This window comes from Pocillopora verrucosa, chromosome 6 (genome assembly GCF_036669915.1).
Source record: "Pocillopora verrucosa isolate sample1 chromosome 6, ASM3666991v2, whole genome shotgun sequence".
Classification (NCBI taxonomy): domain Eukaryota; kingdom Metazoa; phylum Cnidaria; class Anthozoa; order Scleractinia; family Pocilloporidae; genus Pocillopora; species Pocillopora verrucosa.
This window is the reverse complement of record NC_089317.1, coordinates 18265563-18285550: the sequence shown is the minus strand read 5'-3', so window position 1 is coordinate 18285550 and position 19988 is coordinate 18265563. Positions and strand designations below refer to the sequence as shown.

The 19988-nt window shown below is 38.7% G+C and overlaps 2 protein-coding genes and 1 long non-coding RNA gene across 3 annotated transcripts in view; 2 read left to right on the top strand and 1 right to left on the bottom strand.

The window, feature by feature from the left end:
- Nucleotides 1–13362, top strand: part of LOC131797550 (dynein axonemal heavy chain 2-like) — a 59957-nt gene extending 46595 nt beyond the window's left edge. Inside the window, exons 74-97 of the mRNA XM_059115177.2 lie at nt 303–369; nt 542–637; nt 827–881; nt 1293–1442; nt 1977–2109; nt 2689–2833; nt 2948–3147; nt 3639–3765; nt 4078–4163; nt 4508–4608; nt 5569–5683; nt 6183–6273; nt 6434–6559; nt 6751–6942; nt 7123–7386; nt 7722–7834; nt 8160–8217; nt 8802–8893; nt 9114–9192; nt 9585–9701; nt 10333–10482; nt 11316–11567; nt 12167–12317; nt 12830–13362. Of these exons, the coding sequence (XP_058971160.2) occupies nt 303–369; nt 542–637; nt 827–881; nt 1293–1442; nt 1977–2109; nt 2689–2833; nt 2948–3147; nt 3639–3765; nt 4078–4163; nt 4508–4608; nt 5569–5683; nt 6183–6273; nt 6434–6559; nt 6751–6942; nt 7123–7386; nt 7722–7834; nt 8160–8217; nt 8802–8893; nt 9114–9192; nt 9585–9701; nt 10333–10482; nt 11316–11567; nt 12167–12317; nt 12830–12984 (3115 nt within the window). The 3' untranslated portion in view covers nt 12985–13362. The remainder of the gene's footprint in view (nt 1–302; nt 370–541; nt 638–826; nt 882–1292; nt 1443–1976; nt 2110–2688; nt 2834–2947; nt 3148–3638; nt 3766–4077; nt 4164–4507; nt 4609–5568; nt 5684–6182; nt 6274–6433; nt 6560–6750; nt 6943–7122; nt 7387–7721; nt 7835–8159; nt 8218–8801; nt 8894–9113; nt 9193–9584; nt 9702–10332; nt 10483–11315; nt 11568–12166; nt 12318–12829) is intronic.
- Nucleotides 13363–15401: 2039 nt separating this feature from the next.
- LOC131797613 (uncharacterized) lies at nt 15402–16997 on the bottom strand. The gene is made up of 3 exons (XR_009341225.2): nt 16831–16997; nt 16587–16670; nt 15402–15571 (listed from the first exon to the last, which is right to left on the bottom strand). It is a non-coding gene; the product is annotated as an uncharacterized lncRNA (long non-coding RNA).
- Nucleotides 16998–17071: 74 nt separating this feature from the next.
- LOC131797611 (thiosulfate:glutathione sulfurtransferase) lies at nt 17072–19600 on the top strand. The gene is made up of 3 exons (XM_059115263.2): nt 17072–17532; nt 18507–18669; nt 19462–19600. The coding sequence occupies exons 1-3, from the start codon at nt 17205–17207 to the stop codon at nt 19532–19534; spliced, it is 564 nt and encodes a 187-aa protein (XP_058971246.1). The 5' UTR covers nt 17072–17204; the 3' UTR covers nt 19535–19600.
- Nucleotides 19601–19988: the final 388 nt, after the last annotated feature.

The following is a 19988-nucleotide window of genomic DNA, read 5'->3' as shown; positions in this document are numbered from 1 at the left end:
ATTCCGAAGACAAAATGTCCAAACATTATATCAAATGATTAAATGCATTTTGATTGAGAACCGAAACACTACAACTATAGTGATCACAAAGGCCAATGAGCGCGAGCGAAAAACGTACAAATAGGTAATGAGAACTTAAACTGAGAAAAAAAAAAAAAAGAACTGCCAGGTCTGTGTGGTTAAGAGGATGGTGCAAGGAGTTTCTAGACCAAATACGGACCGAAGAAAAGAAAGAACAATGTAACACTAGATTAAATATGACACTGAATTGAAATTTACGTTATGGTATTACTGAATTTAAGATGGCCCCTGATGATCGATCCGCAAGGACAGGCCATTAAATGGATAAAAAACATGGAAACTAAGAAGGTAGGTAGAACTACTAGTGGAGACTTTTTTAAAAGGTGTCCGGTCGCTTTGCTAGAAAGTCGTTTAGTTACTTCCCTACAAATCTACACCGTTTCGCCTCAATATTATGTGCTTTCTTCTTTTCGGTGTTCCTTCTAGAGCTAACACGAGTTTTCATCATTCTTTCCTTCAGGGTCTAAAAATAATTGACTTACAGCAGTCAGATTACCTGAGGACGTTGGAAAATTCCGTTCAGTTTGGTAACCCAGTTTTATTGCAGAACGTACAAGTAAGTGGCTACACCCCTCACTGAATTCTGTCCTTTTCTCTGTTCGTATCAAACTTTTTGCTCGTTGATCGGTTTCCGCTCTACTTGGATGATAAAAAAATACTACATGGGTGACATTATTTGAAAAAATACTATAAAATTCTACTTAAGTGATTTGATTCTTTATTTAATTTTAATTTTTGCTTGCAGGAAGAGCTCGATCCGTCTTTGGCACCGATCCTGAACAAATCGATAATCAAGCAAGGTAAGTTGTTATAAATTGTTCAGAGGCCATACAAGCTCTTGTTACAGGTAATTTCAAGATATATGCTGCACTCGACATCGCTTGTATTCCTTGTTTATTCTATGGCCCTTGCACTTGTATACTGCTAAGTTAATCACATTAATCTAGAGACGAAAGTATTCTAGGATTCTACTTCTTTCATCGCAAATTTTTAACCCCTATTGTTTGGGACTTTTCGAAGTTTCTAAATCTTTATTTAGGCCAAATGTTAAGATTAAGCTAACACGTTCAATATATACTTTATTACTTAGTTGGACTCAAGCCTCTTTTTTATTAAAGGATTCTTTTAACAAACGTCATTGACAACCTATTTGATACAAGAGAACATAGTAAAACATTCAAGAAACTGAGTTTCTTACCTTTCTTCCTTAGGTGGTCGTTTGTTGATTCGGCTTGGCGACAAAGAAGTCGAGTACAGCCCTGAATTCCGTTTCTACATTACAACGAAACTGAGTAACCCTCACTACACTCCAGAGATATCTACCAAGACCACAATTGTGAACTTCGCTGTCAAGGAACAAGGTTGGCTTTTACCCCTTTTTAATCCTTGCGAAACGTGAAAAATGAATTGCGTTTTTGTTTTATAAAAATATGCACGAACCCTGTCCAGATAAAGCCGTTAGTTATTTACTCTTGAAAATGTTTGCATTACGATTATTTGCAAACATGTGCAGCTCTCGAAGACAATCGAAATCGAGCCTTCGTCTTTTTGTGAGCCCGCACGCATTAGCAGTTTCCTTTAAAACTTACGTGACGCATACAATTGCGTTATCCTGACGGAACAATTGCAGCGCACGCGCACTTGTCGTTTGCTTGAGTTAAAAAAAATCCGCAAGTGTTGTTAGCTTGTCCGTTAAGATTTTCAGAACAAATGGCTTTCACCTGTGTTAATTAACAACTAAACTAAATGATGCGTTTGTATCTGTGAAACGCAAACCGAGCGTTGGCGAAAATTTGAGGGCAAACAAACTTTTGCCTGTCCGACACTTCAAGGTTTGATTGTTCTATTTATTACTGAAAAGCAGTAGAGACAATTTGTTTTGTGTGTTTTGATAGGTCTGGAGGCCCAGCTGCTTGGTATTGTAGTTCGCAAAGAGAGGCCGGAGCTAGAAGAGCAGAAAGATGCCCTCGTAATTAACATCGCGGCCAATAAAAAGAAACTTGAAGAGCTGGAGGATGAAATCTTAAGGTAAACAGTTTCTAAAAGGCGCGCAATTTTTAAGCGAATTCACGGAGGCCACAAACCTTGTGAATAGCCAAGTTATGAAAGAAAGGGAAAATTTGTATTAAAAGACTGACAAAGGAGTCGTAACTTGTTTAATTATTTAAACAATCGATTGGTTGATTTAAAGTACAACTTTGAATGTGATTGGCTTATTGAACTGTCCGATAACAAACTGTGCGACAACAACTTGGCAAGTGAATTAGTGGAAAAAAGGAGTTTTTTAAACTAATCACAATCGAGGAAATTGTAATTTCTATGATTAAATGCGTTATCCATTAAAACCCTGCAGGAGCATAAGAGCAACACGTCTTATAATCTCAAACCAGACCTTGAGTCTAAAATAGCTAGAGCGTCTGTCATACGTGAACCTAATGTTGTTCTTGCTCGCCATAGAATTATGCGTAATTCAGTGGTAGAGCATCGGAGCGCGGAATCCGAAGGTCTGGGGTTTCGTACCTTATGGGGGCTCAGATACTTTCTTTGTTTGACAATCGCAACAAGACAAATAACATCTCTCTCTATCTATACCTCGCTTTTGGTCAGGTTGTTGCAGACAGCTCAAGGCTCATTGCTGGACGATGAACAGCTCGTAAACACGCTGAATTCGTCCAAAACAACCTCACAGGAGGTAGCTGAACAACTTCAGGTCAGCGAACAAACAGAGATCAAGATTGACGCAGCCAGAGAGGTACTGATACTGTTCACACTGAGATATAAACGCATTTTTCTTTATTCCCCAAACGTGTTTTTTCTTCATATGATCATTTTTTTAAACTCAACCTGGTCTGTTATTCCTCTGCAGGGCTACCGTCCGTGCGCGCAGCGAGCCTCAATTCTCTTCTTTGTTCTGAATGACATGGGAAAGATAGATCCTATGTACCAGTTCTCTCTCGACGCGTACATCGATTTGTTCAACAACTCCATTGAGAAGAGTCAACGGAGTCCCAACCTTGAGATACGAATTCAGAACCTTAATGACTATCACACTTATGCTGTTTACAAGTAAGTATTTTGGTGATAGGATACTTACTATATCTTCGACCTAGTTTGTCTATTTATCAGTGGGGTGGCCATCAAATGCTGAATGATAAAATCAAAGATGTATTATAATTTCTAGAATTAGGCGATTGGGTGGGTAAAATACCAATTTTGTGCCTCTCGCTTTTCTGGATGGATGTATAATTGATTGATTAAGTGACTGATCCACGGACAGACCGACGAACTGAATGATGGACTGACCGGCTTATTCATCAATACCTTGAATGACAAATCAATAATTCATTAATTTATCGCTTGATTGATTGAATTAACGATTGACTGAATGAGTGATTGATTGAAGAGTCATCCATTGACTGTTCCCAGCGAATTTTGAAACATAGTTGTCTTCATGTGAACTACTGTATTGAGCTTTTGAACAGAATAACAGCTAACATTGTTCACTGATCACAATGAAATTGGCGCCTAAGCTGCATTATATCTTATTTGTTTGTCAGATACACTTGCCGTGGCCTGTTTGAACGCCACAAACTTCTTTTCTCATTCCAAATGTGCTCCAAAATATTGGAAGCTGCGGGAAAACTCAACATGGACGAATACAACTTTTTCCTCAGAGGGGGAGTGGTAAGTAGTATTGACAGCCCTTTCCCACTTTGTTTTGCTTTCCATTTCAATTCGTGTAATTAGGACTGTGGTCCTCCATTCTGAGAGTTTGAGACATATTCAACGACAAAAAATATTTTCTCTACTTTCCACGAGTCGATATTTTACCAGCTTATTTTCGACTATGGTGTATTAAGATTCGCTGAAAAATAAATTTCCAAGCGTCCACATCACTCATAAAGACAATCCTAATCTTTAGAGACAAAATACTTGCTTCTGGATCTCAAAAGTTATGAGAACATCAGCAACATCAACATCATTTGCTATATATAGGTACTGGACAGAGAAGGCCAGATGGATAACCCATGCACTCAGTGGCTCAACGAAGCATCATGGGATAACATTACTGAGTTGGACAAGTGAGTTCATAGATACCTAATGAGAAGGCCCTCATTATTGCCCCTCATTATTAGCGCTACAGCAAGCGTGTTTCTTCGAAAGTACGAGGCCTTGGGCCGACGAAAGGCCTGCAAGGGGTCCAGCGCTCATTTTTAGTGACAGATCCTAGACAAACCCCTCTGTGACTCGTCTCAGATCACCCCGCTGACGGAAAAACGCGCGTCCTGCAGCATTATTAATGAGGACTTACTCGCAAGCTAGTTCATTTACCGGTTGGAGTCCGAGTTTTTGGGATGTTCTCTCCTTGGTGGCCCTCGTTCGATAAGTCAACTTACAATCTTCTTGCTCTTTCTTCTGTTATCAGACTGCCTAACTTCCATGGTATTGTCACATCGTTTGAGCAGTATCCCAGGGATTGGAACATCTGGTACACCAGTGCTGAACCAGAAAACACACCGTTACCCGGTGAGTAAGTTAGAATGAAATGTCTTAAATAAGAAATGTTCGTTCTTTAATGCACGAGAAACTTGGCGACCGAACGATTAACGCGGTATATTTTAGATTGTGCGAACCATTCCAGGTTGGAGCCCTGGTGGGATCGCTGTGTTATGTTCTTGACCGAGAGAATTTGTCGTCTCGATGCCCTTTACCACCCTGGCCGGGTCGCTTTATTATGCTCTTGGGCAAGATAATTTTTCGTCTCTATGCTCTTTACCACCCTGGCCGGGTCGTACTATTATGTTCTTGTGCGAGAGAATTTGTAATCACGATGTCCCTTACCACCCTGGCTGGGTCGTACTATTATGTTCTTGTGCGAGAGAATTTGTCGTCACGATGTCCCTTACCACCCTGGCCGGGTCGTACTATTATGTTCTTGTGCGAGAGAATTTGTCGTCACGATGTCCCTTACCACCCTGGCTGGGTCGTACTACTATGTTCTTGTGCGAGAGAATTTTTCGTCTCAATGCCACTTACCACCCTGGCTGGGTCGTACTATTATGCTCTTGTGCGAGAATTTGTCGTCACGATGTCCCTTATCACCCTGGCTGGGTCGTACAACTATGTTCTTGTGCGGGAGAATTTGTCGTCACGATGCCCCTTATCACCCTGGCTGGGTCGTACTACTATGTTCTTGTGCGAGAGAATTTGTCGTCACGATGCCCCTTACCACCCTGGCCGGGTCGTACTACTATGTTCTTGTGCGAGAGAATTTTTCGTCTCAATGTCCCTTACCTCACCCACAAATCTATCTTAATTGTCATTTAGAAAAGATTCAAAGTTACCTGAATATACATGTTAGTAGTTAATCGCTTGTCGGATTAGAATTATATCAGAGTTCTTCTCCGGTTTCCTTTTTGGACGTCTTTTCAGAGTATCTCGCTTATTGTTTCAATCGCCCTAAAATGATTCTATTTGTTTCTTCAGGTGAATGGGAGAACGCGTGTAACGAGCTACAGAGGATGCTGATCGTTCGATCTCTTCGCCCCGACCGAGTTTCTTTCACTGCCACATCATTTATTGTAAACAATCTAGGCTCCAAGTAAGTTTTTCTTTTGTATGTTTTTATGAGATATTTCACCAGACTTGAACATACTTTCTGTGCTGCTGAGGTGCAACTATGGCAACTGTTTTCTGCTATAATGTTTTCTCCTCATTCTTAAGCTTCCTTTCCATTGTATTATGTAACGTCCCCGTCTTTATTCTTTCTCGCTTTACAATTGTGCTAGTCTCTCAAGTATATGATGCCTAACTTAATTTTGTTCCCGACATTTTGTTTCCCGTTCTTCTCACTTTCCTTCCACAATTTGCTTTCCCGTGACACCGATTTTCCTGTCGTTTTTTTATCATCCTTTTATTTTTCCAGCCATGAAATTCCTTCTGCGTAATAACACTGCTTTTCCCCCCTACCTCCGCCCACGATAGTGAGTCCTTTCCGCATACCTCTTCTATTTATCCGCCTCTTGTAATCGCCTGGAGGTGTACATGGTAACCTTGTGTATTTCTGGTTATAAAACTGGCTGTTTATTTGAAAACTTTAGATTTGTGGAGCCTCCCGTATTAGACATGGCGTCAGTGGTGGAGGATTCATCAACACGAACTCCTCTGATTTTCGTTCTATCGCCGGGAGTGGTGAGTCGTATTCTTCCTGAAAGTTGAAACATGTTTTGCTTGTTCAAACTTGTTCACAGACCTCCATAATGTGATAGCTTTGTAACTCAACTGGTTCTTCCAGAGTCCTTTACGTTACATATTTGTGGTAACCAAATATTCTGTTACATTTTTTACCCAGGATCCAACTAGTGCTTTGTTACAACTTGCTGAGAACTCTGGGATGTCGAATCGTTTCCATGCCCTCTCTTTAGGTCAAGGCCAGGCACCTATCGCCACGCGAATGATCAAAGAAGGAGTCAAAGATGTAAGTTAACTTCCACTTCATATCATCAGATATAATTTCCAGTCTTTACTGGGTTCTTAAAAAAATGTGAATTGCCTCTTGTGCAGGAAATTTATCTTTCGTTTAATACCATTTCTAAACGGTTAAGAATACATGAAAGTCATATATCAATACCATATATCAATAGTCATTTATCAATACCATTTCTGTAGGGTAACTGGGTGTTCTTGGCCAACTGTCACTTGTCGCTGAGTTGGATGCCTCAGCTTGACAAGCTGGTGGAACAGCTTCAGGTGGAGGAACCGCACCCGGACTTCAGACTGTGGCTGAGTAGCAGCCCTCATCCAGAGTTCCCCATCTCCATCCTACAAGTCGGCATTAAGATGACAACGGAGCCTCCAAAGGTTAGTAGTTACGTTTGTGACCAGTCTGCATAGGAGATCTAGCAAAAATGTAACTCGTGATGCAAGTTGACGCACCATTTTTTTTTTCAAACAGTTAAACTTTCAAGGGCAACCAGTTGGAGCCGAGAAGTATTTAGTTTGTTATCCAAACCTTATTGCTATTTCATCATCTCTCCTCAGGGTCTAAAGGCGAACATGAAGCGGCTATACCAGCTGATCACAGAGCAACAATTCAGCCGTTGTCACAAACAGGACAAGTACAAGAAGCTGTTGTTCTCGTTGTGTTTCTTCCACAGCGTGTTGTTGGAGAGAAGGAAGTTCCTTATGCTTGGTTGGAACATACAATATGGGTTTAATGACTCTGATTTCGAAGTGTCCGAGAACTTGCTGAGTATTTACCTTGACGAATATGAAGAGACCCCTTGGGACGCCTTGAAATATTTGGTAAGTGAAAACTTTTTAGCGACAGTTTAATAAGCTACAATGGGCGACACACTGACATTTTAATATATGGTAATGGAACTAGGCTGATTCCAATCCGGTCTGTAATCATGCGAGTGATGAACAAAATCCGACGATTCCGATTGATTTATTGCCAGTATGATAATAGACAGAATTGGAAGACACGAAGTTCTGTTACCAATTAATCAAAACGATGAACAGATTTGAGACAAATTATTTATCGGTTATAAGGTAAAAGAATAACCTTGTTTGATCATCGTTGTTAAAGTCTCGCATAGTCTAATGTATGAATGACAAGCGAAATTGTTTTGTTGTAGGTGGCTGGGGTCAATTATGGTGGTCACGTGACAGATGATTTTGATAGGCGTTTGCTTCATTCATACATCAATGAACAGTTCTGTGACGCCGCCATTCAGACGCCTTACTACAAGTGAGTTCATGTTTTAATCCTTTTCACATCTAGTATCTCAGTATCAATTCTGTTAACTCTCTGTCATACCGATCCTAAAATTTTAGCTCTGAGAATATAGTACTTGCACGAAGAATAAGATTAATATCTTTCTTCTTATCACCTCTTTGTTTGACCTTGTATGGTTATTGAAAGGGGAAATTCATGTTAGTCGCTCGTGCGAATGAATGGGTTAAAAGGCACAACCTAAAACAGGAAGAACAGGAAAAAATGTAAACTTGAGGAAATTTGCCAAAAAAAAAAACTCGAAAAAAACTTTTCCAACTAATTAGTTCTTGTCTTTCAGGCTATCTTCTCTGCCAACCTATTACATTCCAAAAGACGGTCCTCTTTCCACATACAGGGTAAGAAATCCTTTGGACAATCCATAAGACAATTCATCGTTAAATTTGATATTTTGTAAGACGTCTGTGTGAAAGATGTTAGGGTTCTCCTCTTTTGGTTTCACAAGGTTAAGTATCCGGTGGCGCCTATTTCGTCTGTTGTTTAAGTGACTTTGAGCCCCCCGGGGGGGGATACTTCCTAACAATGGGCTAACCTATACCACCTAACAATAGGTGTGTGCTGCTGGATGGAGTCGCATTTTCACGACTAGATGGAGTATAATGGGGTTGCATTTTTATTAGAGCTCCTAGAATGAGGTCGCACTTTTTTGGGGTTTTTGGGTAAGGAAATATTCTGGTAAGTTAGTGGGTGTTCTGAGAGGTTTCCCCTCCTTGCCCCCTTCCTTTGGGCTCTGAACAAGAGAAGACCTCTGAAATCCCTGCTTTTAACTTTGCCTTAGCTTTTTCGGAAGCTCACTTCCTCTGACATGTTATAGCAAGGACTATACATCGAGGAGACCGGTCAGTGATCTGTTAGTGCAAAGCATGCGGGTTATCATCGTCAACAACCAATAAGAAACCATTTTGAAATTGATGTTTTACAGGAATACATTAGCATGTTACCAAATGTAGATCATCCTGAGACGTTCGGTCAACATCCTAATGCTGATATCGCCAGTCAGATCATCGAAACCAGGTGATTTCGTAGTAAATGCTTTGATTGTGCGATGTCAGTCACAAACTGTTTATTATTCTTTTTTACTTGTTTGTTTTTAGTTTTAATTTGTTGTGCCTTCTTTGTTGCTCTTTTGTCCGACCTGTACATTTTTGTGTTTACTAAAGATCGATTCAGTGTAATTTTTCATTATCGATCTTTGTCTTCTTATTTTTTTGTTTTGTGTTGTTTTTTTTTTCAGGAATCTGTTTGGTACGTTACTTTCTCTTCAACCCCAGATCCCTTCTGCTGGAGGACAAGGAGAGAGCAGGGAGGAAAAGGTTGGTAGCACTTAAAGAAAACTTGAAGAAGAAAAGTGGGGGAAAATTGAACAGTGCGTTTGGGTTGATTGTCGTTAAACCAAAATCAAAGTAATTACAACGGCCAATCAAAGGAAAGGAAAATGTTTAAGAGCTAATGAGAACTCAAAACAAAAACAAACAAACTGCCTAAAGCGCGGGAAAACGCGAGCGACCAAGTCGTGATCGGTGTTAGTTTTGCATCTGATTGGTTGAGAGAGTGGTGCGAGTTTTCTGGACCAAGCTCAGAGCAAAGTAAAACAAAACCGGATTAATTTCGGCACTCCATTGAAAATTGTTTCCACATGATGTTTGCTCTAGCTGCTGCTTTGGAGATCGCCACCGTCTGATTTCAGTGTCTCTTTCTTTTGTAGGTTCTGGAACTTGCTGCTGACGTACTGAAAAAAGTTCCTGAGGAGATTGACTATGAGCAGACCGCGAAAATCATGTCCGATGATCCCTCTCCTCTCAACGTTGTGTTGCTTCAAGAGGTACGGGCAATAATCCATGCTTATTTAAGTTAGTTGTATCCACTCTTTGATATTTACTGGTTCTAGAAAGGTAAGACTACTTTGATTAGATGTATCTAAGACCTTTCTTAAAATTGCGGCGGAAAAGAAGTATAAAGTAAACAAAATGCCAAGCCATGAACTGCGTAGTAGTATAAAACCAGCACTAAAGGGTGACCAGGCCTCGGTTGTTCAAAGCGTTAATTACGCTATCCGCTGAATAAATCTCTATCCAGTACATGGCGCCGTGCGTTTTGTGAATTTTTGTCTGCTGAATTTCGATTTAGATCGCTTTTCGATTGAGTGTCGTAAAACCAAAGCCAAAATAGTTACAACGGCCGGTCAGAAGGGAAGAAAGTACCCTGAAGAGCCAATGAGAACTAAAGCGCGGGAAAACGCTTTCGACCAAGTCGTGATTTTTTGTTAGTTTTGCATCTGATTGGTTGAGAAAGTGGCGCGATTTTTTTGGACCTATCACAATGAAAAGTAAAGCAAAACCGAAAAAACCCAGGATGACTTTAGACACTCAATTGAAAATTGCTCTATTCGTTGGAGAGCGTTCTCTCCATGTTTAGAAACGAACGTTAATATATTCTGTTTTTCTCGGCGATAGATTGAACGGTTTAACGCCTTGTTGCGAATCATCAAAGCATCACTTATCGATCTGGAGAAGGGAATCAAGGGTCTTGTGGTCATGTCCTCCGATCTGGAAGAGACCTTTTACTGCATCTACGATGCCAAGGTTCCCCCTTTGTGGGGAAAGGTAAGGAAGAAATCCCATGAATAGAGAGTTTTATACAAAGTAAAGTACGAAATTAAAGCAATTGCAGGAAAGAATCCTTAAAAAATGCAGGCTTCGAAGGGACTCGAACCTCCCAGATACTCGATGGGTTCTTCTATCGACTGAACAACATAGCCAAATATTGGGAGCAAGGCAAATGTAAGTAGGTTCTTCTCTACCGTAATGGAATTCACAATGAAACTGGTACCTGAGAGGCTTCTCTTCTGAAATTGCTTTAATCGCAGCAACTCTGCGAAGATTATTTCTGTGCTTTGTATGTTATCCGCGGGTCAAATATCATCTTTTTCATTTCAGATAATTTTATATTTGAAAATGAACGTCAATCGAAAGTGTTTAAAATTATGCACCTCGATGCTAGTTCGAGTGATGTGTTATAGATAATTTTACGTGTACATGACGCACAGAATTACTTCATTTTAAAGGATTTCGATCGGTTGAAAAGCCTTCAGGCGGGTAAGTGTTAGCGTTTGGACGGAAAGATGCTCTACGGGATAATAGCTGGATGTCAAATTTGTTTTTCTTTTTTAAATATCATTGATAAATGTCATCAGTTTTACAAAATACTACTCTGGTTGCCTTTATGCAGGATAATGAGATAGAATTTTAAGAAGTTATACATGAACAGGAGCCCTGGAGGAATCATGTCCAATTTTTTTTAGCTTCGTGATGCGACTTCAAAACCAAGAGTTTGGAACAAAATGCTTTAGAAAATTGATTTTCTTTTGTTTTATATAATGTCTAGAATATATTTTTTCGAGATGCAAGCCGGTAAATATTTTGAACATTTTTAACAGGCTTACCCGTCCAACAAACCGCTGGGTAACTGGACACGTGACCTGATGCTGCGTGTGGATCAGTTTGCCAAGTGGGCGACCACAGCTCACCAGCCCGTCATATTCTGGATGTCTGGCTTTACATTCCCCACTGGCTTCTTGACCGCAGTCTTACAGACATGCGCACGACAAAACAACGTGTCCGTGGACTCGCTATCGTGGGAGTTTGTTGTGTCCACAGTGGATGACAGCAACATCACGCAACAGCCCAAGGTACGTTAACAAACTGTGAACGTGTTGATACCTGTTTTAAGCGCTGTGGGTCCGGAAAGATCCAGTCCCCCACTCGCACTCCACCGGACACCATAGTTCTTGCAACTTTAGGGTCGCATATTGTTTCTTAACTAGCGGATTGATAAACGTCATACACTATCACCGACAAAAAGTCCCTTTCCCAGATGATTCCCCAAATGAAAGACGCTAATTCAGCATTAAAAGATAAGGGAACGTATAGTTTTTATGTGAAGTTCACACAGGTTTAGCATTAGATCGAACAGCTCTGCCCAGAGGAAATACCTCTAACCTGCGTACAGGTAACCTTTGAGTTTTATGGAAATCAAAGGCTGAGGAGACGAACTAAAAACTATTATTTGATCCCTTGGTAACTAGTACCCACTTTATTTCTCTCATCAGGCATTTCTGTGGCTACTTCCAGGTTTTTTTCCCCCAAATTTTCAACTTTACGTTCACAATCGATGGGGAAGCACTTTCTGTGTAATCAATGCTTTTGAATCTTCCCTAAATTGTTCTTCTCAACATAGATTACCCGTCGCGCAGCACTATTTCTTAACCATTCCCTCTTTCTTTTACAGGATGGTGTATGGATCCGTGGGCTCTTTTTAGAGGGGGCTGGTTGGGACAAGAAGAATGCGTGCCTCATCGAAGCGGAGCCTATGCAACTCGTTAGCGCCATGCCCACGATTCATTTCAAGCCTGTGGAGAACAAGAAGAAGAGTGGAAAAGGTCTGATATACCCAACTTTCAAATGTGTTTGAGACAAACATGTATCTTAAAACAGGCCAAAAGTATTTTTATTTGATAACTGAAATGTTGCCTTAAGATTTTTTCGCGGTTGGTAGATTAGAGTGTGATAATCTCAATAAAGAGGAAACAATCCTGTTAAGCTGGATTTTAACTGTCGCATTTTTCCACGAACATGAACGTGAGTTACAAAAAAACCAATTACGTTCGTTGAAATTAACGTCTACGTGCGTAAACGCATCCCTTGACTAAACGTTTTTATATTTCCCTTTCAATCTTTTTTTCAAGGCGTGTTCGTACGTTTTGCGCACGTCGCAATCGCGAAAGTGCATAGAAAAGTTGAACTGCCTTCAACTTTTATATGCACAGGCCTGGGTTTGTCGCATCTTTAGAAGAAGCGTGGTATTCATATTTACGCGGCAGTGGAAATTGCTTACGCTCGTTTTTACAGCGAATTTGTGTACAACTTTGTTACTTTCCTTTTGCTATTGTAGGTGTCTACGCATGCCCGTGTTATTACTACCCAAACCGAGCGGGAACATCTGGACGTGCATCCTTCGTGGTGGCCGTGGACCTGAAAGCAGGAGCTATGACGTCGGACCACTGGATCAAGCGCGGAACTGCGCTTCTGATGAGCCTTGATTACTGAGCTGCGGTTCTTTGTTAAAGTCACGAACACAGCGTGTGATATAAACATTGAGAAAACGAATTGTGAATAAACCCAAGGAAATAAGCTTTGAGAAGTTACGTAAGACGTTACACCTATAACAAAAAGTGTGGTTTTCCAGTGAAGGTTTAAAACAGTTTCATAAGATTACATAAATTTTAATTTGTACCTTTGCTATGACACATCCATGCAGCATTGTCCTGCTCTCGCCATAAAATAATTTAGCATTGTGAAAAAACAAACAAACAAAACAAAAAGTAATTGTAAATCTTTTTTTTTTTATGTTAGTTTACCTTTTCCCTCAAAGAGTGAATTTATTTATTAGGTTTAAACCTGCAATAAAAGTATTTTTACACATCATTTCATTCTTTTTGTTGAGTGGTGCATTTTTCTCTATAATAATTATAGAGAAATTTTTATAGAAAAATTTTTCAACTAAAAAAAGACAATTATTGTCTTTTTTTAGTTGAAAAATTTTTAATTGAGCACATGAAGTGGAGGGCTACTGGTAAAATTTCAAAACCAAATAAATATCAAAAAAAAGGTCAAGAAACTTTTTCCTGTGGTTTGGATAGCATTGCTTCTTGTGTATGTGTGTAGGTTCCTGTTCAAAGAGATGTTAAGGTCTATAAAAAGAGTTCATGGAAAGAGCTATTTAAAAAGATGGGTTTGTCATTTTGCAATAATCATTTCATCAAGGAGGTTAACCTCTAAGCCAAATCTTAGTCGATTACTCATGTACCATATTTCCTCAAATAAGTGCCTACACTCTAGTAAGCACCCTCCCCCACATAAGCAACCATCCCCTTAGCCCTAGCCCAAGCACCCCTCTCAAATAAATCGACCCCCTCCTCTGTCACTTTCTTTCATAGTAAGAATACTGGAAAATCTGCTTCTATTGCCTCTTTATTTAAAAACTTCAAAACCTTCAACTATGGCAGAATCATTACAGTTAATAGTTTCTTAATAAGCTCCTCCCTTTTAATTAAGCACCCTCATTCCAATAAGCACCCCTGAGAGCCAAAATTTTAAAAAAGTGTGCAGGGACTTAATTGAGGGTTTATGCTTTATCCCTACCATGAGTTCCATAAGGACAAAAGTAAATTGATGGTCATTTCTGTGATGTCGGCTACCATTTGCAATCATCTCCAAGTGTGCTGACAAGTAGAATTTGTGTTACAATCAGTAGCTTCTTTGGTTGGTGATCATTTCTATAATTCTTGCAACCTTGATGTTTGATTCAGGGGTGATATTGTAAGGAGAAATTAGTTCTCTTCAGAGTTTGAGCATCGAGATAATGCTCAGTACTAATATCAATAGTGTGTGAATTTTTGTATGGAGAACCAGGATAATTAATGTGGAAATTGGTGTCATTCCAGTGGGGTGGGGTGCTACTTTTCATTGTGCCCTTAAGAGAGTTAATGCTCCATAAATGTATTTACATGCAACAGAACTAAACTGTAAGTGGCAGTGACACAGAATGAAAATATTTCTTATTGGTATGTAAGCACATGAGTGGCTATGGTGTTGTATCTTTTATTGTAAGGTGTATATGTTTGATATCTGTAATGCATTCATCTCAGCTTGAACTTTTCAAGCTTTACATTTAAATTTCCTCTTGTATTTAATTTAGCCTGTTTTACCTCTAACCCCTAGAGGTTGGTACTCCTGCATTTGGATGGGGAATAAGTTCCCATTTTTCCCAATGGGTCTTTTGGGTTTTCATATCACATGGTGGCACACAAACTGCTATTATCCCGAAAGATGATTCAGTTGTAACAAGTTGTTTACTGTTCTCTGTACCTTTGTAGGATGGCAAAACAATCAAGCTCCTAGTTTGAGCTGCACACCTACTCTTGTGTATTAGTTGTGAATTAAGATAGAAATGACAAGTCCTAAGGTGAACAAATACTGACAATTGGCAGGCCTAATTCTAGCCTGCAGTGCAGGCATCTTAGTTACAATTACAATTTTACATTTAACTAAAACTTATATAGTGCAACTTTCCATAGCGCATGATCAAATGCGCTTGAATTTAGGGCTGTAATCATTTATTCTACTGGCCATTTTCAACTTAGAGTTGGGGGGACCTTGGAGGGAAAAAGTGAAGGGCAAGAGAGCTAATCTATTCTCATTCATCATGACTGGTCTTCACTACCTGGTTACAAATTCAAATTTCTTTCTCTCCCCAGCCCTCCACTGTTGTTAAAATCAAAGAGGGCAGCAATAGTCTTCACCAAGAAAGAACTGAGTAATTGCTTGCCAAAATTTTTTCCTGCTCTGCAGCCTAGCTCAATTGCTATTTGTTTATATCTTAATACATCAGGATTTCCGGCCTTGACAACATGTCTCAAATCTTATTATTATTGGGTGAATGTAACCACATTAACACTAGGAAATCAAAACAAATTTCTTTTATTTACAAGCATTTTTTTAACACTCAGAATTACATGATACTTGAGAAAGAGATTCAGAACAAACTTATATGTGAAACCATTAAAATATTCCCAGTAACAGATTCAAAGGTACACATCAATACAGCATGTCTCATAATAATCTTCTACAAAGACTGTAAACAAGAGAAAAAAAACAAGATCAACAAGGAAAAAAAAATCAATATTTTTGCTTCAAGATCAATAAAGTTTTATACAATGACCTTTTAAATACTACAGTACATGCTCTAAAATAAGGGTTTGTTTATGATATATCAAGGTAAATGCACAATACTTATATCCTATAAAAATAGTATTGTTTACTTTTTTTTGTTTACAATTTCGTAAACACTTGAGCCTTTTCACATTTAAGCAAGGGAAGGGCTAAAAAAAAAATAAATCAAGCAATAGCATTTTGTTGATCAAAATTTACCAAATCAAGACAACTAGTGTTTTTAATGACTTGAAACATGCCTTTTAAATCTTCAAACTGTCAAGTGCTCTACAGCAACTTTGAAATTTTTCTCTTGTTTGACCACCAAGACCTGATACATATGTCTCCCAACAGCTACTATTATTATTTTTTTTTATTTTTCATCAAGTCAGTTGTTAAGAAAATATAAAGTTATATGATAGAAATGCCCTTGGAAAGATTTCCCTGTAACCCGGTACTGTACTATCTAAAACAAAGCTGTGATTCCAAAGTTAATAGATTGTTTTTGCAATTGTTTTCTTTATCAAAGAACTGTATGCTTGATGAAGTATGGGGCTGCGTGGAGATCTTGCCATACCCTCTGGTTATTGAAGGGTAAGTTTCTACAGAAAAAGTGGTGCTTTGTTGGTGGGGGAATTACGAGATACTTTGATTTTATCAACTGAGTTGATAATGTAGATTGGCCACTGTTAAGAGTTTCTAAAACTGACGTTTTGATTAAGCCCCTTGTACAAGCAAATACACGAAGATATAATACTCAACACCTCTAGTTATTACAAAGCTCTGCTCTGGATGTTGCAAGAAGAGGATACGTGCCAATCTTTTAGTGATAGTCAAGTGTTACACAAAGCGATCATAAAGGTGCCCCGCCCTATCAACCTCCCTTCCCCCTGTATTGGCAAAAGTAGTGGGAGGGGTTACTTGAAATCGGTTGTCACCTTTTGTCTGAATCTTGAGCCAGTGATCCTTTCATCTCGTGCGAGCAGTCTTTCATCAAACTTGTCCAAGCTGTATCTACTGGGCTGCAAAGTACATTTAAAACAATTCTTTCCTTTATCCTTTAAATGACTTGTTAAAAACATCCCCATCAGTCCTTTGATCATCCAAGCCACAAAGGTAAACCGGCCAAATATGCATGCAAATTCAAGTTCAAATATTCAAGACTTTATTGTTTATAAATACCTTGCCCTCTTGGAAGAGTCGATCACAGATCTTCAGTCCCCAGCCAGTTACAGCTATACAAGCTCCAATAATAACAAACGGAGGTAAGCATTCATACCACATGTCGAAAGCTAGATAGAGTATTTCGCACGGACGAGTTCAATACCACAAAATTCAAAATGGCCGACTAAATGATGTTACGTCATAGGTCAGTGGAACTCATCGCGGTCACATCACTGGTTACTAGTTTTACTCCATCAGCCTTTTCAAGGAGGGAAAGAAAGTGGGATGCAACCATGTCATTCTTCACGTTACTTCCTGGCCCCACTGTTGCGCAGTTAACCAACGGTCTCTTGGTTAACCTGGTGGTATAATGCTGCTCAGCCTTTTGCTTGATGGCGACTTTTAGATTTCCCTCCATCGTTACAATGACAGCGTTGGCGAGATTGATGGGGAATACTGCACGAAGTTGTCTTCCAAAAAATGCATGTAGTATTTCTACGACTCGCGTGTTTATGGATCTTGTTGGAATAACTAGACCTCCGGTAAACATGCAGTGCGCCAGAAGGAACACTTCTACTACGACTCTAGAGCACTGGACTGATATAAGTATCAAAGAGCTTAGAGCAATGCTAACAGCGCATAATATTCAGTTGTTTGATGTCAGAGAACCCCATGAGCTGGTAGAGTCAGGGAAGATTGCTTGTGCTACAAACATCCCACGTACGTTTTTTTCGTTTCCGTCGTGAATTTTCTTCATGTTGAAATGAATACTAATAACTAATAAAAGGTAGCTCTAAAGGTTTATAGGAAACTATTACTGATTGGTTATTTGCAGAATAATCCGATAAGGGTCAATGAGTTTCTGAATATTATTCTCAGGGGAAAAAACTATTACACCGGCCTGTTGAGTACTGACTTACTTCAATGTACAACCACTCACTTCTCAGTGGCAATAATGGCCTTGTGCCAAGTTTTTTCTCTAATACCTTTGCCAATTCTTATGCCTAGTTGTGATTCTCACACCTGTAGATAAAAAAAATTAAATTCCATGCCATGCCTGATAAACATTTCTTACAATTTTACACTTCAAACTACGTGGTTTTCTTCTTTCCCTCCCCTCCCCTCCCTTCTTGCTCTGTAAATTTTTTGGTATTCATTAGAAGGGCACATGATTTCACAAAATCAGCCAATCATGATGTCAACAGATGTGAATCTTGACATTGTAAACTGATGGGGCCACTCTCGCATACTTTTCTTGTGGTTGTTCTTTGGAGTAAGTTTCTAATTTTTGAGCTGTCTTTCATAGCAAATGTGTTACTTGTTTGTTTTAAAGAGTTTAAGTAATTTAAGGAGTTCTGAAATCTTTTTGTAAGCCAAATATTGTTGTTAGATTTGAAAGGCTTTATTACATTATTTTAACATAGTTGGATTCTAGCCTCCTTTTCTGTAAAGGGATATTTTACATGGATGACCAATTTCTTATTCCTAGTGGAAATCTTTGAGCTAACAGACCCTAACTTGGCATACTTGTTAAAGAGTGAATTGAGGAAAAATAAAAAAAAACAGTCATGAGTACATGTGATTATTATTATTTATTTTCAATTTTCAGAGCCTCTTACTACTATAATTGCTTTAAAAGTTTTTCATAGAGTAGGTAACATTGACACGATTTTTATTATTATTGCATTTTTCAGTGCGTAAAGTTCCTGAGGCCTTTACAATGGATCCTGTAGCATTTGAGGAGGAATACAATGTTAAAAAGCCAGACAAAAATGATGCAAATATTGTGTTTCATTGTCTGGCTGGAATAAGGAGTAGAGCAGCAATGGAGGCAGTTCATCAAATTGGTTACACAAAGTAAGATCACCTCCAACTGACTCACATAATTTGATCCTGTGTCTTTTAACTCTTTACACGCTAAAATTGGTATTTATATTCTCCACTCTGTTCTCTTTACATTTCCTACAATATTGGCAAGGAGAACTTGTTTCCTTATCAGGAACTTCTTTTGTTGGTGATCATGTTTTTTTCTTCTCATGGCCTTAACCCTTGAAACCTTAACAACAATATACGTATTCTCCATACTGTTCTCTATAAATTTACTAAAGTGCTGACAAGGAGAATTTGTTTAACAATCAAGAGCTTCTTTAGTTGGTGATCATTTCCTTTATTTTCATGACCTCAATGTTAGATTCAAGGGTGATATTGCTGGGAGAAATTGGATGCTAGTCACTCTCAGGGGTGAAAGGTTTTTATGTTTGATTCAGGGGTGATATATTAATACTGTTATGCTTTACATTTACCATTTTTTCTCTTAACCCTTTAACTCCCATAAATGAGTGACCAAGACAGAATTTCTCCTTACAGTATCAATACAGAATCAACCAGATAAGTGATGAGAACAACTTTAGAAAATTATCAATTTGGGGATAATTAGTTGATCCAATACTAAATTCTCTGAACTTACATTATAAGAATTGTATGGTTGATGATAAGGAGAATTGCAAATTTGATCTGGGAGTTAAAAGGATTAAATGCTTTTTTTGCCCATACAATGTGAATTTCTAGATTAGGCACAGAGAGTTTTGGTAAGTTATATGATTTTAGATGAACTATTGGATATGAAAGTTTTTTTTCTTTTCTTCTCAGGGCAAGACATTACCCAGGAGGCTACATGGAGTGGATATCACAAGTTGATAACTCAGAAAAATCCAATGGTTGAACTTGGAAGAATCATTTCTGTTTGTTTGATTTATTTAGTACTGGTTTCTGATTGACCTTAGTGTGCATTAGCGTGAGTGAATAAAAACTTCTGACAATTTATTCTTATTAAAAGCATCAGTTTGTTGTTATATTGCCCATTATTTAAGGCAAATTTAGTAGAGGAAATTAGATAGCTCTTGTTAGTAACAAGGGCTGTAAACAAGGAAAAAATATGAACAAGGGAAAGTATTCCAAATTTGTTCTTCACTTCTCAAGATAAGTTACTGTGACCTTGACCTTTTTTTGTTAAGTAAAAAATGTTTGAAGTAATGATGAAAATGTGAAAGCCACAAGCCAGACGTAATGGTATAAACAACTTTAAATTTCAGATTTTCAACAATTTAGCAGTTTTACTAGTGTTTATTTATTGTGTTTACAAACCGTTAAAAAAATGAATTTCCGTTTCGAAAACT

Bases quoted from the DNA above. Each gene is read 5' to 3' on its own strand.
- LOC131797611 (XM_059115263.2), top strand. From the start codon at position 17,205: ATGGCGACTTTTAGATTTCCCTCCATCGTTACAATGACAGCGTTGGCG. The intron at 17,533-18,506 runs GTACGTTTTTTT...TGCATTTTTCAG, and splicing joins TTGTGCTACAAACATCCCAC to TGCGTAAAGTTCCTGAGGCC. The intron at 18,670-19,461 runs GTAAGATCACCT...TTTTCTTCTCAG, and splicing joins CATCAAATTGGTTACACAAA to GGCAAGACATTACCCAGGAG.